This window comes from Peromyscus leucopus, chromosome 6 (assembly GCF_004664715.2).
Source record: "Peromyscus leucopus breed LL Stock chromosome 6, UCI_PerLeu_2.1, whole genome shotgun sequence".
In the NCBI taxonomy this organism is placed as follows: Eukaryota; Metazoa; Chordata; class Mammalia; order Rodentia; family Cricetidae; genus Peromyscus; species Peromyscus leucopus.
The window spans coordinates 39,067,694-39,084,406 of record NC_051068.1 but is presented as its reverse complement, the minus strand read 5'-3'; the positions used below and the strand labels follow the sequence as shown (position 1 = coordinate 39,084,406).

The following is a 16,713-nucleotide window of genomic DNA, read 5'->3' as shown; positions in this document are numbered from 1 at the left end:
CATTTGCGATCTGTGCTACCAGCTCAAACATCAGTCTTCTGGAAACACCCTTACAGGCGCACCCAGGGATAATATTTATTATCACTCTGTGCAGCTAATCCAAGTCATGTTGATTCACAAATTTGAATCATCATATTATGCAATCTCTTGAAAACCAGAATGTTCGCTAAAATACTTGTCCTGAACTTTCTGGTAATTCTGGTCCAGGTTTAAAATCCTAGCTTGGTGAGTGACAGAACTTGAACAAGTCTCCACACCCTTTATCTTTTTGTCTAAAGCTTGGTCCACACCACGCAGTGTTTGTTAACATAGGTAATAATCCTTAGTAATAAGAATAACCTATTTTGACTGTAGATCAAGTAACTTTCTATATGCCTCTTATAAAATATTGCCACCACAAAAGATAACTGCAAGAATTATTCAGTGTTTACATTTGGGCTCTGATTTCCTATAACTATATTCTGCTGATGTTGGTAACACAGAATGAAGGAACGCTTCAGGGAATTTTAATTGCATGTTAATAATAGGTACCTGGCTTGATGAATTTCAACATCTGCTTCAGAGTTTGTGTATCTGCAAAACTAGTTAGAACTGACACTGTGTGTTTGAATTGAGAATCAGCCTCGCACTGTGAGAATGGTTGTATCACCTGAGAGGGTTCCAGTTTGTATTCATCCTGTGGCTTCTTATTCAGCATTTATGGAAATATTTTAATTCCTGCGTTGTGAAGAGGCTGGGATACCATGGGATTCAAAACTCTCTGTTTGGGGCTTTTTTGTGTTAGCTTTTTATCTTATATTTATACACCTATACCTGCCAACATTGAAGAAACTTGGAAAGTAATGGCCTTGGATGCAGTTGCTAAAACTTGTACACTTATGGTAAGAATGATATAATTTTTTTCAATGATTAAGTATGAACACTTGTGAATACTTTGATAATACTATTGACATAATTTTGAAAGAAACATTACTTTTCAAAGACTATTGTTAAATTGATTTTCACTTGAGTTCTAAGACAAAAAATCATCCCATAATTATAGTATAAAGGCATGAATTATTCATAATAGTATTTGTTTGATATTAAATCAGGACTTTTGTTATTTCTATGGCTTCTATCGTCTGTCTCCAATTGTAAATTGCTGAATTTCTGGGGTTATCTTAGAATATGTAAAGTGGGTATAATTGATGTACAAATAGTTACCTTATCATCAGAGAAACTGGTACTTTTGCCACTGTAATATATATGCTCTAACTGCATATACCTATATCTCCACTGTCTTCTAAATATATCAGTTTATAGTACAGAATAAATATATTCAGAAGATGCATACAGGGAAGGAGTAACAACTTTAATTTGAGCTTGTTTCAAATTTGTGCTCTTTTATGTGTAAAGTGGGTACCTTCCCAAACGCCCCTTGATAATTCTAATAGTTGGAGGAAGAACATCAAAGGCAGTAACATTAGTAGATGATCAGAAGAGACAGCATTCCGTGGTGTAAGATAAAGAGGCACAGATCTGTGACTCAGCCATCTTTAGATGCTGATCTCTGAGTCTTCCAGCTAGTTCCACGGGACTCTCACTTTCTCCACAGTCGTCTCTTTTTCAAATGTTCTGGTTCCTTCATTGAAGTAAATGGAGGAATACATGAGCAAGCCCATATCAGTTCCACAGATAAACTCTGGGTTTTCTCCTTTGATTATTTCATGTACATCCATTTAAACCCATGGATGACAAATATTCGTGTTTTCATCAACATCACAACATTATGAGAACACCCCACTCTAAAATACTGCTGTTTTCCCAAATGTTTCCAACCATCACATCTATAATGAATATACATACTTTATGTATTTTACATTATGAATTATTATCTTGTCCATTTTAAATGATGAGGCAAAATAAAGGTGTAAGTAAATTTTATCCTAGCAAATTTAGAAATCTTTGGCAGTTTTAGCACTCAATTCTGTAATTCAAGGTTGCAAAGACAATAACAATTGTTGATTTTTAACCTAAAGTGAAAACTAAAGTTCTTTATAATATAGCCTTGAAAAAATAAGTATATTACTGTATAGTCATAAGTTGTTTTGAAAGAGTTTTGTAAAATATCCATATATAACCTTGAGAGAGTTCTTGGACTGTACATTATACCAATTAACCTAAAAGTGAGGATACTAATTGTAAATATTTGTCAGCATTGTTCTGTGTATTAAAGATCAAGCATGCTAGACGAACATGTGATAATCTCTACATTGTTTGCTCTTGTTATAGTCTTAAATGCTTGAGTATCAATTACATACAGAAAGTGTTGACATAAAAGAAATAAGGTCATTGCTACTTTAATTTTATAAAGCAAATTTATGGAATGAATATATATATATATATATATATAATTTCCCAAGCACTCATATTAATGGGTCATCTATTTGATAATACTTAATTAGCAAGAAAATACTCAAAAACTATTTTACTACATTTTAACTAATCAATTAACTAATTAATTAGTTAGTGTGTGTGTGTGTGTGTGTGTGTGTGTGTGTGTGTGTGTGTGTGTTGAAGGGAAGGTGCATGCCATAGCGTGTGTAGAAGTCACAGGACATCATTTAAAAGTCAGTCCTCTTCTTTCCCTAGGTAGGTACCTTTACCTACTGAGACATCTCACTGGCCTCCCCAAAATTGCTAATGTAAAGAATACTTAAATAATAAGGCAAGGTTTATTGAATGTTAGCATGAACTGCACTTTTCTATATACACTAAAAATATTGGCTTATCTAATCTCAAATATAGCTCAGTAAAAATTTATTATTGGGATTATCATTGCTTGGATTTAAAAAGAAAATTGAAGTGCAGAGAGTACATGGATCAGTAGTTTTCATTTTTAATTTTGTTTTTACTATACTTTAATTAGTTAAGATAATTTTTAAACTTAAATATATTTTGATGATATTCTCCCTCTCCACCAAGTCCTTCAACATCCTTTCCTCCTTCCTACCTACCCAACTCTAACTTCTTTTTCAAGAAACAAACCCAATATCCCTGGAAGGCCTGTTCTTTTCTAAAGAGAAACAGAGGAGTGGATCTGGGGGAGAGGAGACATGGGGAGTGACCTGGGAGGAGTGGAGGAAGGGATTCTGTATGAGATGAGAATAAATAAATAAATAAACTAATTAATTAATAAGTAAATAAAAAATTAATGAGTAAATAAAAATAAAAAACTAATTAATTAATAAGTAAATAAAAATACAACAATAAACCCCCCAAAACCTAGAAAACAAAATACAAAAACACCCAGAAAGCTAAAAAAAAACCTAAACTGAAACCATATAAAAGCACACACACAAAAAAAATTGTGGAGTCCATTACATGTTGGTCAACTACTCCTGAACATGAGGCTTGTCCTGGAGTGAATAATATACCCAGTGTTACTCCACTGGAGAAAACTGATTTTTTTCTCCCCGTAAGTATAAGTTTAGTTCAGTTGTAACCTTTACCCTAAATAAGATAAAACAAAAACTATCACAAAGAAGTTTCACAAGATAAACCCACAGAAGGAAAAGAGCCCAAAAGAAGGTGCAAGAATAAAAGACCCACTTGTTCACGCACTCATGAATTCCATAAAATCTCTAAACCGGAAGCCATAATATAAATGCAGAGGACCTGGTGCAGACCTGTGCAGTCCCTGTGCATGCTGCTCCAGTCTCTGTGAGTTCATATGAACTTTTTTTCATGTTTGTGATTGACTTGACATGTATGCCTACAGTTTTCGGCACACATTTCCCTCATCAGCATGTAGAGAATAGCTCTAAGTACCCTACATTGTAGTACATGTAGAGAATGGCTGTAAGTGCCCCACAATGCTGTAATACGTGCAGTAATAAAGACCATTTAACGTATCGTTGGATGTGAAGATTTAAAATTTGCTCCTTAAATAGTTCCTAGGTAAGCTGGTAAATTAATCTCGGAAAAATATCTGCGCTAAAATCGAAGAAGGATTTTAGAGAAGCGGGTCAAGGGAAACCAAATTAGATTTAGAGTAAAACACCAGCAAATGCAGACCATGTATGATGTGGTCATAGGATAATACTTAAAAAGTAAATTAAATAAAATAACTTTAAATGGAAAATACGACAATATACATAATTAGAAAAATTATAAGAGAGGATTTTTAGTGAGAATTTATAATTGAGAAATAAATACAAAAGGTCTTTAAAATGTAAGTAACGATGCTTTTCTGAATGCTATTTAATCTAAAACACCTGCGATTTTCAAAAGCAGAAGTGTCACCCAGTAAGATCTTCACAATATTATTTGGGGTTAATTTTACAAATTTTTTATTTGTTTGGCTACTTTGTGGGTTTTTATTCCCCATTTTCTTCTTCTAAACGTTTTCTTCACATGTATCTAATATTACAGTTCTAATGTTGAATTATTTTGCTTATTTTGTTTTGCTTTTATAGGCTCTGTGTCTTGAAAATGTAGGTGTTATGAGATATGAAGAGTTTATTTCCATGATAATCAGTCTGGATTATACACAACCACTGTCAGATGAACACGTCTCAGTAACTGATACGGCCTTTGTTGACGTCCCTGTGCGTTTGTACTTACCTAAGAGGAAGTCGGAAGCCCCAAGAAGGGCTGTGATCTATTTTCATGGCGGGGGTTTCTGTTTCGGAAGTTTCAGTAAGTTCATCACAGAAGGATAAAGAATAACTGGCTGCTTGTTTGTAATACACAAGCATTGGTATAGTCAAATATACTTATAAGGGCATGCTTAATAGAGATGTACATATTAGATATTCAACATGGGGGCTGGGGATTTAGCTCAGTGGTAGAGCGATTGCCTAGCAAGCACAAGGCCCTGGGTTCGATCCTTAGCTCTGAAAAGAAAACAAAGATATCCAACACAATGACAGGTACAAACGTTTTTAATGAATGACCTGATAGAGATTTTCACTGCAGGGTTTGGTCTGTACTGATCAATATTTGTTTCCTTTTTTTTTTTTTTTTTTTTTTTTTTGAGATAGGAACTCATCTATTTCAGCTCACTAATTAGCAGATGGTAGCTTTTTACTTATGATCATCGGCCTCTTGAGTACTGGGATGTAGGCATGTGACTCACACCTATTTTATGCAGTGGAGGGCTTCACACTCAGGGCTTTCTGAAGCCCGGGATAGCATCCTAGCAAGTGAGCCCCAGACCAATCCCTTACTGAAGGTGGCATTTTAATATCACCATGAAAATGTGGGATAAAACATATTAAAAAATGACATGGACAAGTCAATTGCTGTGGAGTTTTCTCCTGGGGTTCAGAATATCTTTAGCAGCTGTAACATTGATAGGATGTATATCAGAAGCACATGCTCTTGCTACAAGAGGAAGTTTGTAATTTGTTACAAATATCATTAGTAAGAGTAATGGTAATGCTTAAAGGGAAGTTGTTCAACTTGACTCTAAGGAGAAAATACAAATTAGAACTTTATAATAACAAGCCCTATCCATCAAGTCCAGATTCTCTGCTTGACTCCTCTAATAATTATAAGGGACATATATAGCTAATAAAAGTAAAAATATCAAAAATTAGCCTTTATTAAAACTTTGGAAAATTCAGTAATAGACTTTAACAATATATGTAAAGTCATTGTAAGTAAACTATAAAAACAAGCAAAAATGGAGTTATAAAAATTTTAAAATAATATAAGAATATTTATTAGCTTCAGGTAATATTTAAATAGCCAAGATTCCCCAATTAAAAAAAGATATGAGTGTTTTAATATGATAAAGAAAATTGAGTATGCTTCCTTGCCCCTGAAAAATGGCAACAGATTTCAATACATTGAAAGCTAATGGTTCATATCAGTTTTTGCCCCATGCTTGGCACAAGTCTTAAAATATTGCTTGAGCATTTCAAATGTTTTGTCCCAGTTAGTCAAGGTTTATAAAGTACAGAAGTTAGGTAGAGACTCAAGATAAAACAAATGTGTCCTATTTGTACATCTAGACCTTACAATAACTTGCTAAGGAAGCTGTATTTTTTTTATATTTTTTTATTTTATTTTTTTTTTATTTTTTTTATTTTATAATTAACTTGATTTCACATATCTGCCACAGATTCTTCCATCCTCCCACCCCCCCCAGTACTCCCCTCCAAATCCAGCCCCCATTCCCACCTCCTCCAAGGCATGGTCTCCCCTGGGGAGTCAGCCCAGCCTGGTAACTCAGCCAGGTCCAGTCCCCTCCTCCCTACACCAAGGCTGAGCAAAGCTTTAAAATCATAGTTGCCATTCCTTATACCAGTTGTTCTCAAGATCCCTAATGGTGAAACCCTTTAATAAAATTTCTCATTGTGGTGACCCCCAACCATGAAATTATTTTTGCTACACTTCATAACTGTAACTTTGCTACTGTTATGAATAGTAATGTAAATATCTGATATCAGTCCTTGTGAAATGGTCATTTGGTCAAAAAGGGGTCGCAATCCACAGGTTGAGAACCATCACCTGAGACTTTACATTAATGTCTTAATTACTGTAGCATTATATATGAGGATGTATTCAAAAAAGCAGAGCTCTTAAGGAATTATGTTGCTATCTTAGACAACCAATTGTCTATATTTCTCTCTCTCTCTCTATATATATATATATATATCATCTCTCATTTTCCTACATGTCTACACACACACACACACACACACACACACACACACACACACGTATGTATGTATTTAAAGAGAGAGCTATTACATTCCTTTTTCTTGAATTTATGGCCCAAGTGAAAGATTATGCCAAGAGTTCATGTAGATGAATGTTAAAATGGTTATTTCTAAGGGAGAAATTGAAAGTTAATGTTTAGCTGTTGATAGGAGAGTCTTGGATTATAGACTTAGCTGTCGTGACTGTAGGAAGACAAATTAACTTCTACTGTTTAAAACCTCCAGACAGAAGGAGCAGAGCATAGTACAGTGCAACAGTCCACAAAGGGATATGATAAGGGTTGTTGTGTAACTAATAGAAGAGGGTGAGATGAAACTAGACTGTGCCAAGCCTAATTATTTCTTTAAAATACCAATTTACAAAGTCATTCCCCTTCCTCTCTGGAGAGATTCAAGAATGTTGAATTGGTTTAGTGACCTTTGCATGGAAACAGGGGTAGGAAACAAAGATTCCTGCTTAAATCTGAAATCACATTTCTCATAGAGATACCCATCATTATTTATGTCACTTTTTTAATTATAAGGAGTACTTTGACCTTTCTCTCTCTCTCTCTCTCTTTTTTTTTTTTTTTTTTTTTTTTTTAGAGCAGAGGGCTTTTGATTTCCTGAATAGATGGACTGCAAGCAAACTTGATGCTGTTGTTGTGGGAATAGAGTAAGAGTTAAATTTCTTTGACTAGTATGATTTTTGCCTTAACTGCGTATATGTTCAATTTCTGAATAACACACCTATGTCTGAAATATAATTTTTAAATTTTACTACATGTTATCTGTCACAATTGCTTCATAGACTACCCCTTAAAGTATCCCAACTAATCTCCTTTAATTGTGGAAACTTTTGAATCATCTCCTAAGTTTAGCATTTTGTAAAATTCTATTGTTTAGATCCTGTATGGACCACTTGTGTCCCATATCACATAGATAGGAGGGAGCAAATTAATCATTTCATGCTTAAGATATTTGGTCATATTTAGGCTTGGAATTAAATGTTTTGTTTAAAAATAATTACTATTTAGAAAGTTATAGGTAATGAAGTTTGGGACCAGTTGAAATCTTTGACACATACCCTCAAAAGTGATTTATACTCTGGTTGTATTTGCAGCATGCATATTGGAGTATCTTAGAACAGCCCATCATTTTCTTTCTCATATTAATATACTCTAGATTTCTGAATCTGAGTTTGACTCTGAAATTCATCATTTTTAAGAGGAATTTTTTTCTTCCATCTTCTCTTTAGTTTGCAGTAACAAAAACATAATAAGAATACAATATTTTTAATCTTATATAATGATATTTCAAAGGAAGTAGTTGCTAACATGTTTATTATTCTTATAGTACCCAGAAGAATTTTTAATATTATGACTAGATTATGATACTGAGACAGTATCCTTCTTTTGTAGTAATTTAAAGTAATTGGAATATTTGAAGTTCATTTTCATGTAATGATACAGGTTTATACCTGTTACATGTTTCATCTTATTGTTATGATTTGCATTGTGCTAAATTTACTGCATTTGACATAAATAGATATAAGCATCTTTTGTGTATATAGATACATCTAAATTATCATTTAGAACTTTCTAGGGCAGTTTATATTATATTCTAGGAACTGAAACATCAACATTTAACATTAAATATAGATATTTATAAATTTTGACCTTCTGAAGAATGAAAAGAGAACAAGATGTTTTCACAGCCAGTTACTTACATTAATAACATGAGCCTGCATGCGACTAATCTAGGTCTTCTGCATGTATGTTACAGTTATGCAGTTTGATCTTCGGGACTCCAATTACTGGGAGCAGGGGCTGCCTCCCTTTTGCCAGTCTGTGGGATCCTATTTCTCATAGGGGATTGCCTTGTCCAGCCTATTAAGGGAGGTGTTTAGTCTTACTGCAACTTGATATGTCATGTTTTGCTGACATCCATGGGAGGCCTGCTCTTTTTGACTAGAATAGATACAGGGGAAGAGTGGATGGGTAAGGGTGGGGGTGGGGAACACAGGACAGGGGACAGGACTGGGAGGAGAGGAGGGTGGGGAAACTGTGTCTGGGATATAGGGATACAGAAAGAAAGGAAGGAAGGAGTGAAGGAATGAAGGAGAGAAAGAAAGAAAGAGAGAGAAAGAACATAAAGGAAGATATAGAATATCTCCAATATAAAATGCACTTGAAATAAAAATTTTACTTACAAACCTAAGAGAGTTTGTAACAGTTTGCTAGCTTCAGGCATAACGTCATCCATTGACTTAATTATGTATTTCAAATACCTTTATATTGATTTTTATTTTAATTAAACATTAGGAATAAACTCTGGATAGAGTTTTGAAAGCTGAACAGTGTGGTTTGGGGTTAAATGGCATGTCTTAGATGTGTGAGACCTTGTTGCACACATATACTCCACCTGCTCTCCTGTTCTGTGTTAAAGCTACAGGCTAGCTCCTCAGCATCACTTTCCCGCACAGCTTGAAGATGGCATCACGGCCGTCAAGTTTTTTCTTCAGGATAAAATTCTTACAAAATATGGAGTAGATCCTACCCGAATTGCTATTTCAGGAGACAGCTCTGGGGGCACTCTGGCAGCAGCAGTGACTCTGCAGGTACGGTATTTTTGGCTCTATGGTGGAGAGTAGCAGTTTCAGCTCCTTGTTCTTTGGCTGGATCTGTTCATCTGGTATCATTCCTTGAAAAGGAACATTCATTCCCACAGAATTACAAAGTCAGTTGAGTGAAACATCAACTCATCATAACAGGACTAATTTGGGTTATATACATACTGTTATATTGATCTACCTGTCTATCTTCATGTTGATATTACTCTTATTTCAACCTTCATTTTCTTTTGTAAAAGTTGGTTCTAGTACTGCATTTCTCAGGCATGTAAACATTATAGAGAATCTTGTTTATCCTTAACAAAGAAAAACATAACAGTATTTTAATTAGGCTTGTAATGTGATATTCAGGCTCTGAGATGGTTACTGCCATGTTGATACTAAAATTTCCTGCTAAGCCATACTAGACCTCATTTTTAAGTAGGGTCTCTTCAATTATTCAACAATATTAAAATGCTAGAGTAGAAATAATGTAACTCTCCTATTGAATTTAGTTGATAATTATTTTTAGGTAATTTAAATAGTTCTCAGGTATTTATTGATGACACACAAAATTATAGCAGATATTTATATGAACTATATACTGTCATATCCTGGAGAAGTTCACTTATAATTCTGTTTTCTAGAATTTTTTGTACAACCATATCTTTAATGACTAGAGAGATTTCCTTCCAATCCTTATGTCGTTTTTCCCCTTTATTAATTGACTGGCTGTGGACTCCAATATAGTATCATGTTGTTGGGGGTTTTTGCTTTTTTGGGGGGCCTACCACCCAGCTCCCAAATAAATCACACACAAAGGCTTATTCTCACTCATAAGTGCTGGTCTTTGCTTGGCTTGTTTCTCATCAGCTTTTCTTAACTTTAAATTATCCCATCTTCCTTTTGCTTCTGGGCTTTTCCCATTCTCTTACTTCTGTGAATCTTACTCTTACTCCTTGACTTGCTGTGTTGCTTGGAGGCTGGCTCCTGGGGTCCTCTTCCTTCTCTGGCTCCTACTTCCTTTCATTCCTCCATCTCTTTTCTTCTCCTGACTCCCAGATTTCTTCTTCTGTATATTCTCTCTGTCTGCCAGCCCTACCTATCCTTTCTCCTGTCTTGCTATTGGCCGTTCAGTTCTATATTAGACCATCAGGTGTTTTAGACAGACAAAGTAACACAGCTTCACAGAATTAAACAAATGCAACATAAACAAAAGTAATACACCTTAAAATATTATTCTACAACAGTATCATTTGTAATTGTTATTACTTTAATGTTTGAAATATTTTTAACTTACTATCTTGTTAATAGACATTTAAATGTACTAAATGCTTTAAGAAGTTGGTAATTTTTAGAAAGTATTATATTTCATTTGTTCAAATAGTCTGTAGCTGTCAGTTGAAACAGATTGACTGTTTATCTACCTATTATATCATTTACTGGTAACTTTGAGTTAAAACATTAGAAGGGAGGTTGTGTGATTTTAAGGAGCTAGAGTTTAGTTGGAGAAAGTGGAGTACTGGGGACCTGCCTTGTTCCTTGTAGACCAGATCTGCTTTGGCCCATATCTCTGCTTTCCTGTTCTTCTGAGATAGGAGCAAGCAACAGCTACTTAGTCTCCCTGACACAAATCAACCTGCTATGTTTCCTCAGTATGTAGACTGTTTTTTATCCAACTATAAACTAAAATAAATCATTTTCCCTTTGGTTTCTGTCAGGTAATTTGTTATAGAAACAACAGAAGTAACTAAAATAATTGACACTGAGAACTGAAATCATTGTCATGAAGGACTGACCACATAGTTTCAATTGCCGTGTAGAAGGAATAAGGCCTAGCGAAGTTGGAATGCGATGTAAGCAGTGATTGACAGACAATAATAGGGAGAGTTTGCAAGATTCAAGTGCTAACTGAAGTGAGCACAAAGAAGACTGTACTCAGGAGGTTTCCATGGGGAACACATACTTTGTTAGGAATCAGATTAGAAGCAGGTTGTGCTAATTTCTCTCAAAGTATCTGGCTGTCTTCTGCCTTTTGTCTTGAGATTCAAGTGACACTGAATTAAAAGTAATGGATTTGTTTGCCAAGGGTAACTGTAAGATGGAATAGCAGTTAGGCTGTGTCATAATTATTGCTTACTTCATTCATCAGATTTAGAGGAGAAAAGAGCATATAGCAAGGCAGAAAGTATGAAAAATACACAAGTTGATGAGTAAAGGAGCCTATATCTAGTTAAATTGAGGACAAAGAGAGTTCAGACAAACTAATTGTGGTTATTAAAGAGATTAGTGTCATTGAAGAGAAAATTTGAACTCTCAACAGGAAAGATGCTTTGAGAGCAAGACTCACTGATCCAGAGATTTGGGGTCAGCATACAATTTTATTTGAAAGGAGAATGTCTGAGGAAATTATCTCCAGTTAAATCATGAAGGCACAAAGAAACCACCACCAAGGAGACCAGTATACAAGGTTTACAGACACTAGAATGTGACTGTCTATGTGATCCTAGTTTTACAGGCATAAGGGATACAAAAATGAGGTGTTATTGAACTTTGTACTAAGGTCCCAGAAAGCCATGGTTGATTTTATTTCATCTTGCTCTGGAAAAGTATTTATGAGATTTAAGAACCTTCTGGTGGAGTATTTACAGGTTTCTAAATATGTTTCATCCATAAATATGAAAAAATCAATTGCTTCCTTTCCAGTTTATACCCTATCATTTCTTTTTTTTCTTATTGCTCCAGGTAGTACTTCCATTGTTATTTGAAGAAGCATGGTGAGAGCAGATACCTCTGTTTCACTTATAACTTTAGAGGAAATGTTTTCATTTGGTTTATTTTCATTTGGTTTATTGTTGGCTACTGGTTTCTTGTGAATAGTCTTTGCATTTCTGAAAAGCACTCTGTGTTTCCTAATTTGAGTTTTTTTTTTTTTAAATCATGAATGACTGGTGGATTTGTAAGAAATTTTTCTGCATCTTTTATATTTCAACTATTTCAGTCTTTGTTTTTCATTATATTTGCATACAGAATTTTACTTATAAATTGGTATATGTTGAACTATTTTTTGTTTTTTGGTTTTTCTGAGATAGTGTTTCTCTGTGTAGTTTGGAGCCTGTCCTGGATCTCGCTCTGTAGATCAGGCTGGCCTCAAACTCACAGAGATCCACTTGCCTCTGCTTCCCGAGTGCTGGGATTAAAGGCGTGCACCACCACTGCCCGGGCTTTCTTTTCTTTTTTTTTTTTTTTTCCACTGTTGGAATAAATAAAGTCAACTTGATCCTATTATATAACCTTTTCAAGTGTTGCTGAATTTGATTTGGTTATTGAGGATTGTTAAGTCTGTGTTCACCTTGGAAACTGATCGATGATTTCCCTTTTTGTTCTGGCCTCATCCAGCTTTGATATCAGTGCTATACAGACTTTATAGAATGATATTGGAAGCATCATTATCCTTCTTATTTTATAGGTATATTTGGTGAATATTGACTAGTTTATGGAATCATTTGATAAATCTCTTCAGTCCTAAAGTTTTATTCCTTGAATGGCTCTTATTAATGTTTAAATCTCATTTCATATTATAATTAATTGAAGGTTTATTAGAGCGTATAAGTTTTTGATTAGATAGAAGTTTGTTTCATTTTGTAAGCAATTTCACACTTTGAGGTTTAAAAGTTCTTTGTTCTGTGTTAGCATTTTAACAATAATATGAAACAAGATTGTATTAGTCATGGATACTAAAATGTCTACTATATTTAGATTTGGTAAATTTTCTTCCATAATTACTCTGACTAGTTTTTCTATACCTTTAGTTTGTATCTCATTGCTGTCTGTACTCCAGCATTATTTCTCACCATGGCACCAATAAGCAAGCTAAGGCAGTTCTCAGGGATACCTTCTCTATACATCAATTTACTTACCCTGTCCTAAAATCTGTTGTAGAGTATCAGAACAGATGCCTGTGGAGCTCAGTGAAGGTTGCTTTTCTCTTCTCACCTAAGACTGCCTGAGGAAGATTCTCCTTTTCTTCAACATATTAGATATTAGTGTGCATGGTTTCTTTTCTTTAAAAGAGAAATTCGTCCTATGCTGAAATGGCAAGCACAGGCCTCTAAGGGTCTGTACCAGGTCGTGTGTGTGTGTGTGTGTGTGTGTGTGTGTGTGTGTGTGTGTGTGTGTGTGCATACATACATACATATATATGTATATATACATTTATTTATTTATTTATTTATTTATATGTTAGACTGTTTGCTTGGTGTTTTTTTTTTGGGGGGGGGGGCTCCTAACAGTGGAAGTGGGTGTGTCTCTGACTCTTTGCCTGCTCTTGGGACTCTTTTCCTCTTCCTGGGTTGCCTTGTCCAGCCTCAATATGAAGGCTTTTGCCTTCTCTTAGTGTATATTTTTTGTACATGTTAGGTTGTTGTCTCTTGGATGCCTGCTTTTTTCTGAAGGGAAATAGAAGAGGAGTGGATCTGGGGAAGAGGGAAAGTTGAGGGGAAGCTGGAAGGAGTGGAAGGAGGGGAAACTATGGTTGGGATGTATTGTATAAGAGAAGAATATATTTTCAATAAAAAAGAAATAGTTCTCTGAAAAAAACTTCATGCTCTCCCTGAATCACCTAAGTTTATGCCCGCTTTAAAAAAAGAAAAAGAAACAAAAAACACGTTGAGTCTAATTTGTCCTGCTCACAGAGTCCTGGATGTGGGATCATCTACTGGATCATATTCAGTTTACCAAGGCTACAATCTTAGAGGAAACTGACTCTCCCTTTCTCAGCAGCTATCAAATGTCAATAGTTACTCCACCAAGAGTGAGACTTCACGCCCACTTCTCTCTGTGCAGGGATTTAGTCTGATTTGGGCTTGCACAGATCTTGTACATGCTGCCACAAGTACCATGAGTTCATATGTGCAACTGTCCTGCTGTGTCCAGTTTCCATGCAGTCACCCACTACCTCTGGCTCTTACAATCTTTCTGCACTCGAGCCTTAGGAGGAGCTAAGTTATATACATGTCCCACTTAGGGCTGAGCATTATAGTCTCTAGTCCCCCACATCTCCAGTTTTCAAGAACAATTTCTACAAATCTAAAATTAAATTATTAACTAAATTCCTTCATTGCCTTTAAGACTGTGTTATTTCTATTAGTTACATTTAGTGAAACATACCTGTGTATCTTTCATCCTTTTACCTTCTGTCACTGTATCCTCTTATCTTTTCTCTCATCCTTTCTCATATACTCAAGAAACATTTTTAAAATGCTATTTTGGTGGTTTGACATTTAATACTGATTAAAGGCATTTTTAACAAAACCATACTTTACAACAGCATCAGTGTAGGTTTGTTCCCATGTCTGTGTGTCAGGGTTTTATTTTGTCTTTTGGAATATTGGAAGCCCTTGCCTCACTGGACATCATATTTTTTTCAGGTGCAGATTGATCCTGAAGTAAAGCATAAACTCAAGCTGCAAGCTTTACTTTATCCTGGCTTACAGGTGATCGACACTGCTTTGCCATCTCATCGAGACAATGAACATGGTGTAGTTCTGACAAGAGACATAGCCATAAAACTCGTGAGTTTGTTTTTCACCAAGGATGAGGCACTTCCACAGGCAATGAGAAAAAACCAGCACATGCCTGTGGAATCCAGACATCTGTTTAGGTTTGTTAACTGGAGCACTCTTCTTCCTGAAAAGTATAGAAAGCACCATGTGTACACTGAGCCTGTGCTTGGGAGATCCTCTTATTCACTGCCGGCACTGATGGATCACAGAGCATTGCCCTTGTTAGCTGATGATGCCCAGTTACAGCATTTGCCACGGACATATGTTCTTACCTGTCAATATGATGTCCTGAGGGATGATGGAATTATGTATGTTTCAAGACTTCAAAATGTCGGTGTTCAAGTTTTTCATGACCATATTGAGGATGGAATCCATGGAGCCTTATCATATATGACATCACCACTTTACTTGCAACTAGGACTGAGGATAAAAGATATGTATATTAGTTGGCTGGACAAGAATTTATAATTACAGTTTCCCTCAATGAAGTTTAATTGTGAAATATTTTAGTTGAGAAAAGAACAATATGATCTGTGTTGCCTAAAGTTAGATTTGAATCAATTAAAGGTTACTGTGTGTTGTTGAACTAAGTATTGTTTTCTATCTTTTAAACTGTGTATTTGTAAAATGTAAGTTAATGTATTTCCCCTGAATTATAATTTGCTATTATTATGGTGGTCACCAAAGGAGCCATTGCTTCATGAATTCGAAAATTATCCACTAATATCATTATATGTAAATTCTCAGATAGCTATTATTTATTCATTCACATACATATATGTAGTTTGTCTTAATATTTTTCATATTAGTATTGACTAGATACTAAATCATTGACAGATATGAAATTTTTACTGAAAAATTGCTATACTGTATTTAAAGACAATCCAATTTTCTTATTCTTGTAAAATTTAATAGTGTAACAGTTTTTTTAGTCTAATAATTTTACAGGAATATGTTATTTTTATTATATTTTGTTTGATATTTTCTCCCCAAATATGTTTTTTATTTTTGATATTCAGTTTCAAAAGCATGTTTCATTTATTTTTTTCTTGAGGTATACCATTATGAGTGGGTTCTTTTTGTTGAAAATATGTTTTTTCATACAATATTTTCTGATTTGTGGTTCCCCTTTCTCAACTCTTCCCACATCCTCCCCACTTCCTCATACATCCAAATTCATATCCTTTCTTTCTCTTTCTCATTAGAAAACAAACAGGCTAAATTTAGGGGAGGGTTGTTTGTTTGTTTGTTTTATCTTGAATTTTAGTTTTAGTACCTATTCATTTCCCCTTCTTTGGGTATTCTCCTATGGGAAATTTCTTTTTTATATAAATATTTTTATTTTATAATTAATTTAATTTTCCCATCCCTCAGCCTTCCCCCCAATTCACCCCCCCCATTCCCACCTCCTCCAAGGCAAGGTCTCCCATGGGGAGTCAGCCCAGCCTGGTAGACTCAGTTGAGGCAGGTCCAGTCCCCTCCTCCTTGCACTAAGGCTGAGCAAAGTGTCTTAGCATAGGCCCTAGGTTCCAAATGCCAGCTCATGCACTATACAGCTGTTTTTGGTCATCTTTGCATGAATTCATTTTGCTCTGCTTTATTAAAAAATACTGCCTTCTCCATTCCTGAGAACAAAAGTCAACATGCAATACTATATAGTCAGAAAGGAAGTTTTGACAAAAGATTGAGAATCCTTTCCAAAAGTCCAGTTTCTGCTCAACCATGGTGGCTCATATCTATGATCATAGCTTGTGGAAGGCTGAGGCAGTGGGATTACCCTGTGATCTAGGCCATCCTGGTATACAGAAGGAGTCTCTGACTTAAAAATCAAAACAACATAGTTTATTTC

The 16,713-nt window shown here is 35.0% G+C and overlaps 1 protein-coding gene across 1 annotated transcript; it reads left to right on the top strand.

Moving 5' to 3' along the window:
* The first annotated feature begins 526 nt into the window (after positions 1 to 526).
* LOC114707775 (arylacetamide deacetylase-like 2) lies at positions 527 to 15,454 on the top strand. The gene is made up of 5 exons (XM_028890610.2): positions 527 to 881; positions 4,458 to 4,680; positions 7,296 to 7,365; positions 9,138 to 9,309; positions 14,730 to 15,454. Exons 1-5 carry the CDS (start codon positions 744 to 746, stop codon positions 15,330 to 15,332), a joined length of 1,206 nt encoding a protein of 401 aa, XP_028746443.1. The 5' UTR covers positions 527 to 743; the 3' UTR covers positions 15,333 to 15,454.
* The last annotated feature ends 1,259 nt before the right edge of the window (positions 15,455 to 16,713 follow it).

Coding starts and splice junctions, on each gene's coding strand:
- LOC114707775 (XM_028890610.2), top strand. CDS start 744: ATGGGATTCAAAACTCTCTGTTTGGGGCTTTTTTGTGTTAGCTTTTTA. Junction 882..4,457: donor CTAAAACTTGTACACTTATG/GTAAGAATGATA, acceptor TTGCTTTTATAG/GCTCTGTGTCTTGAAAATGT. Junction 9,310..14,729: donor CAGCAGCAGTGACTCTGCAG/GTACGGTATTTT, acceptor TATTTTTTTCAG/GTGCAGATTGATCCTGAAGT.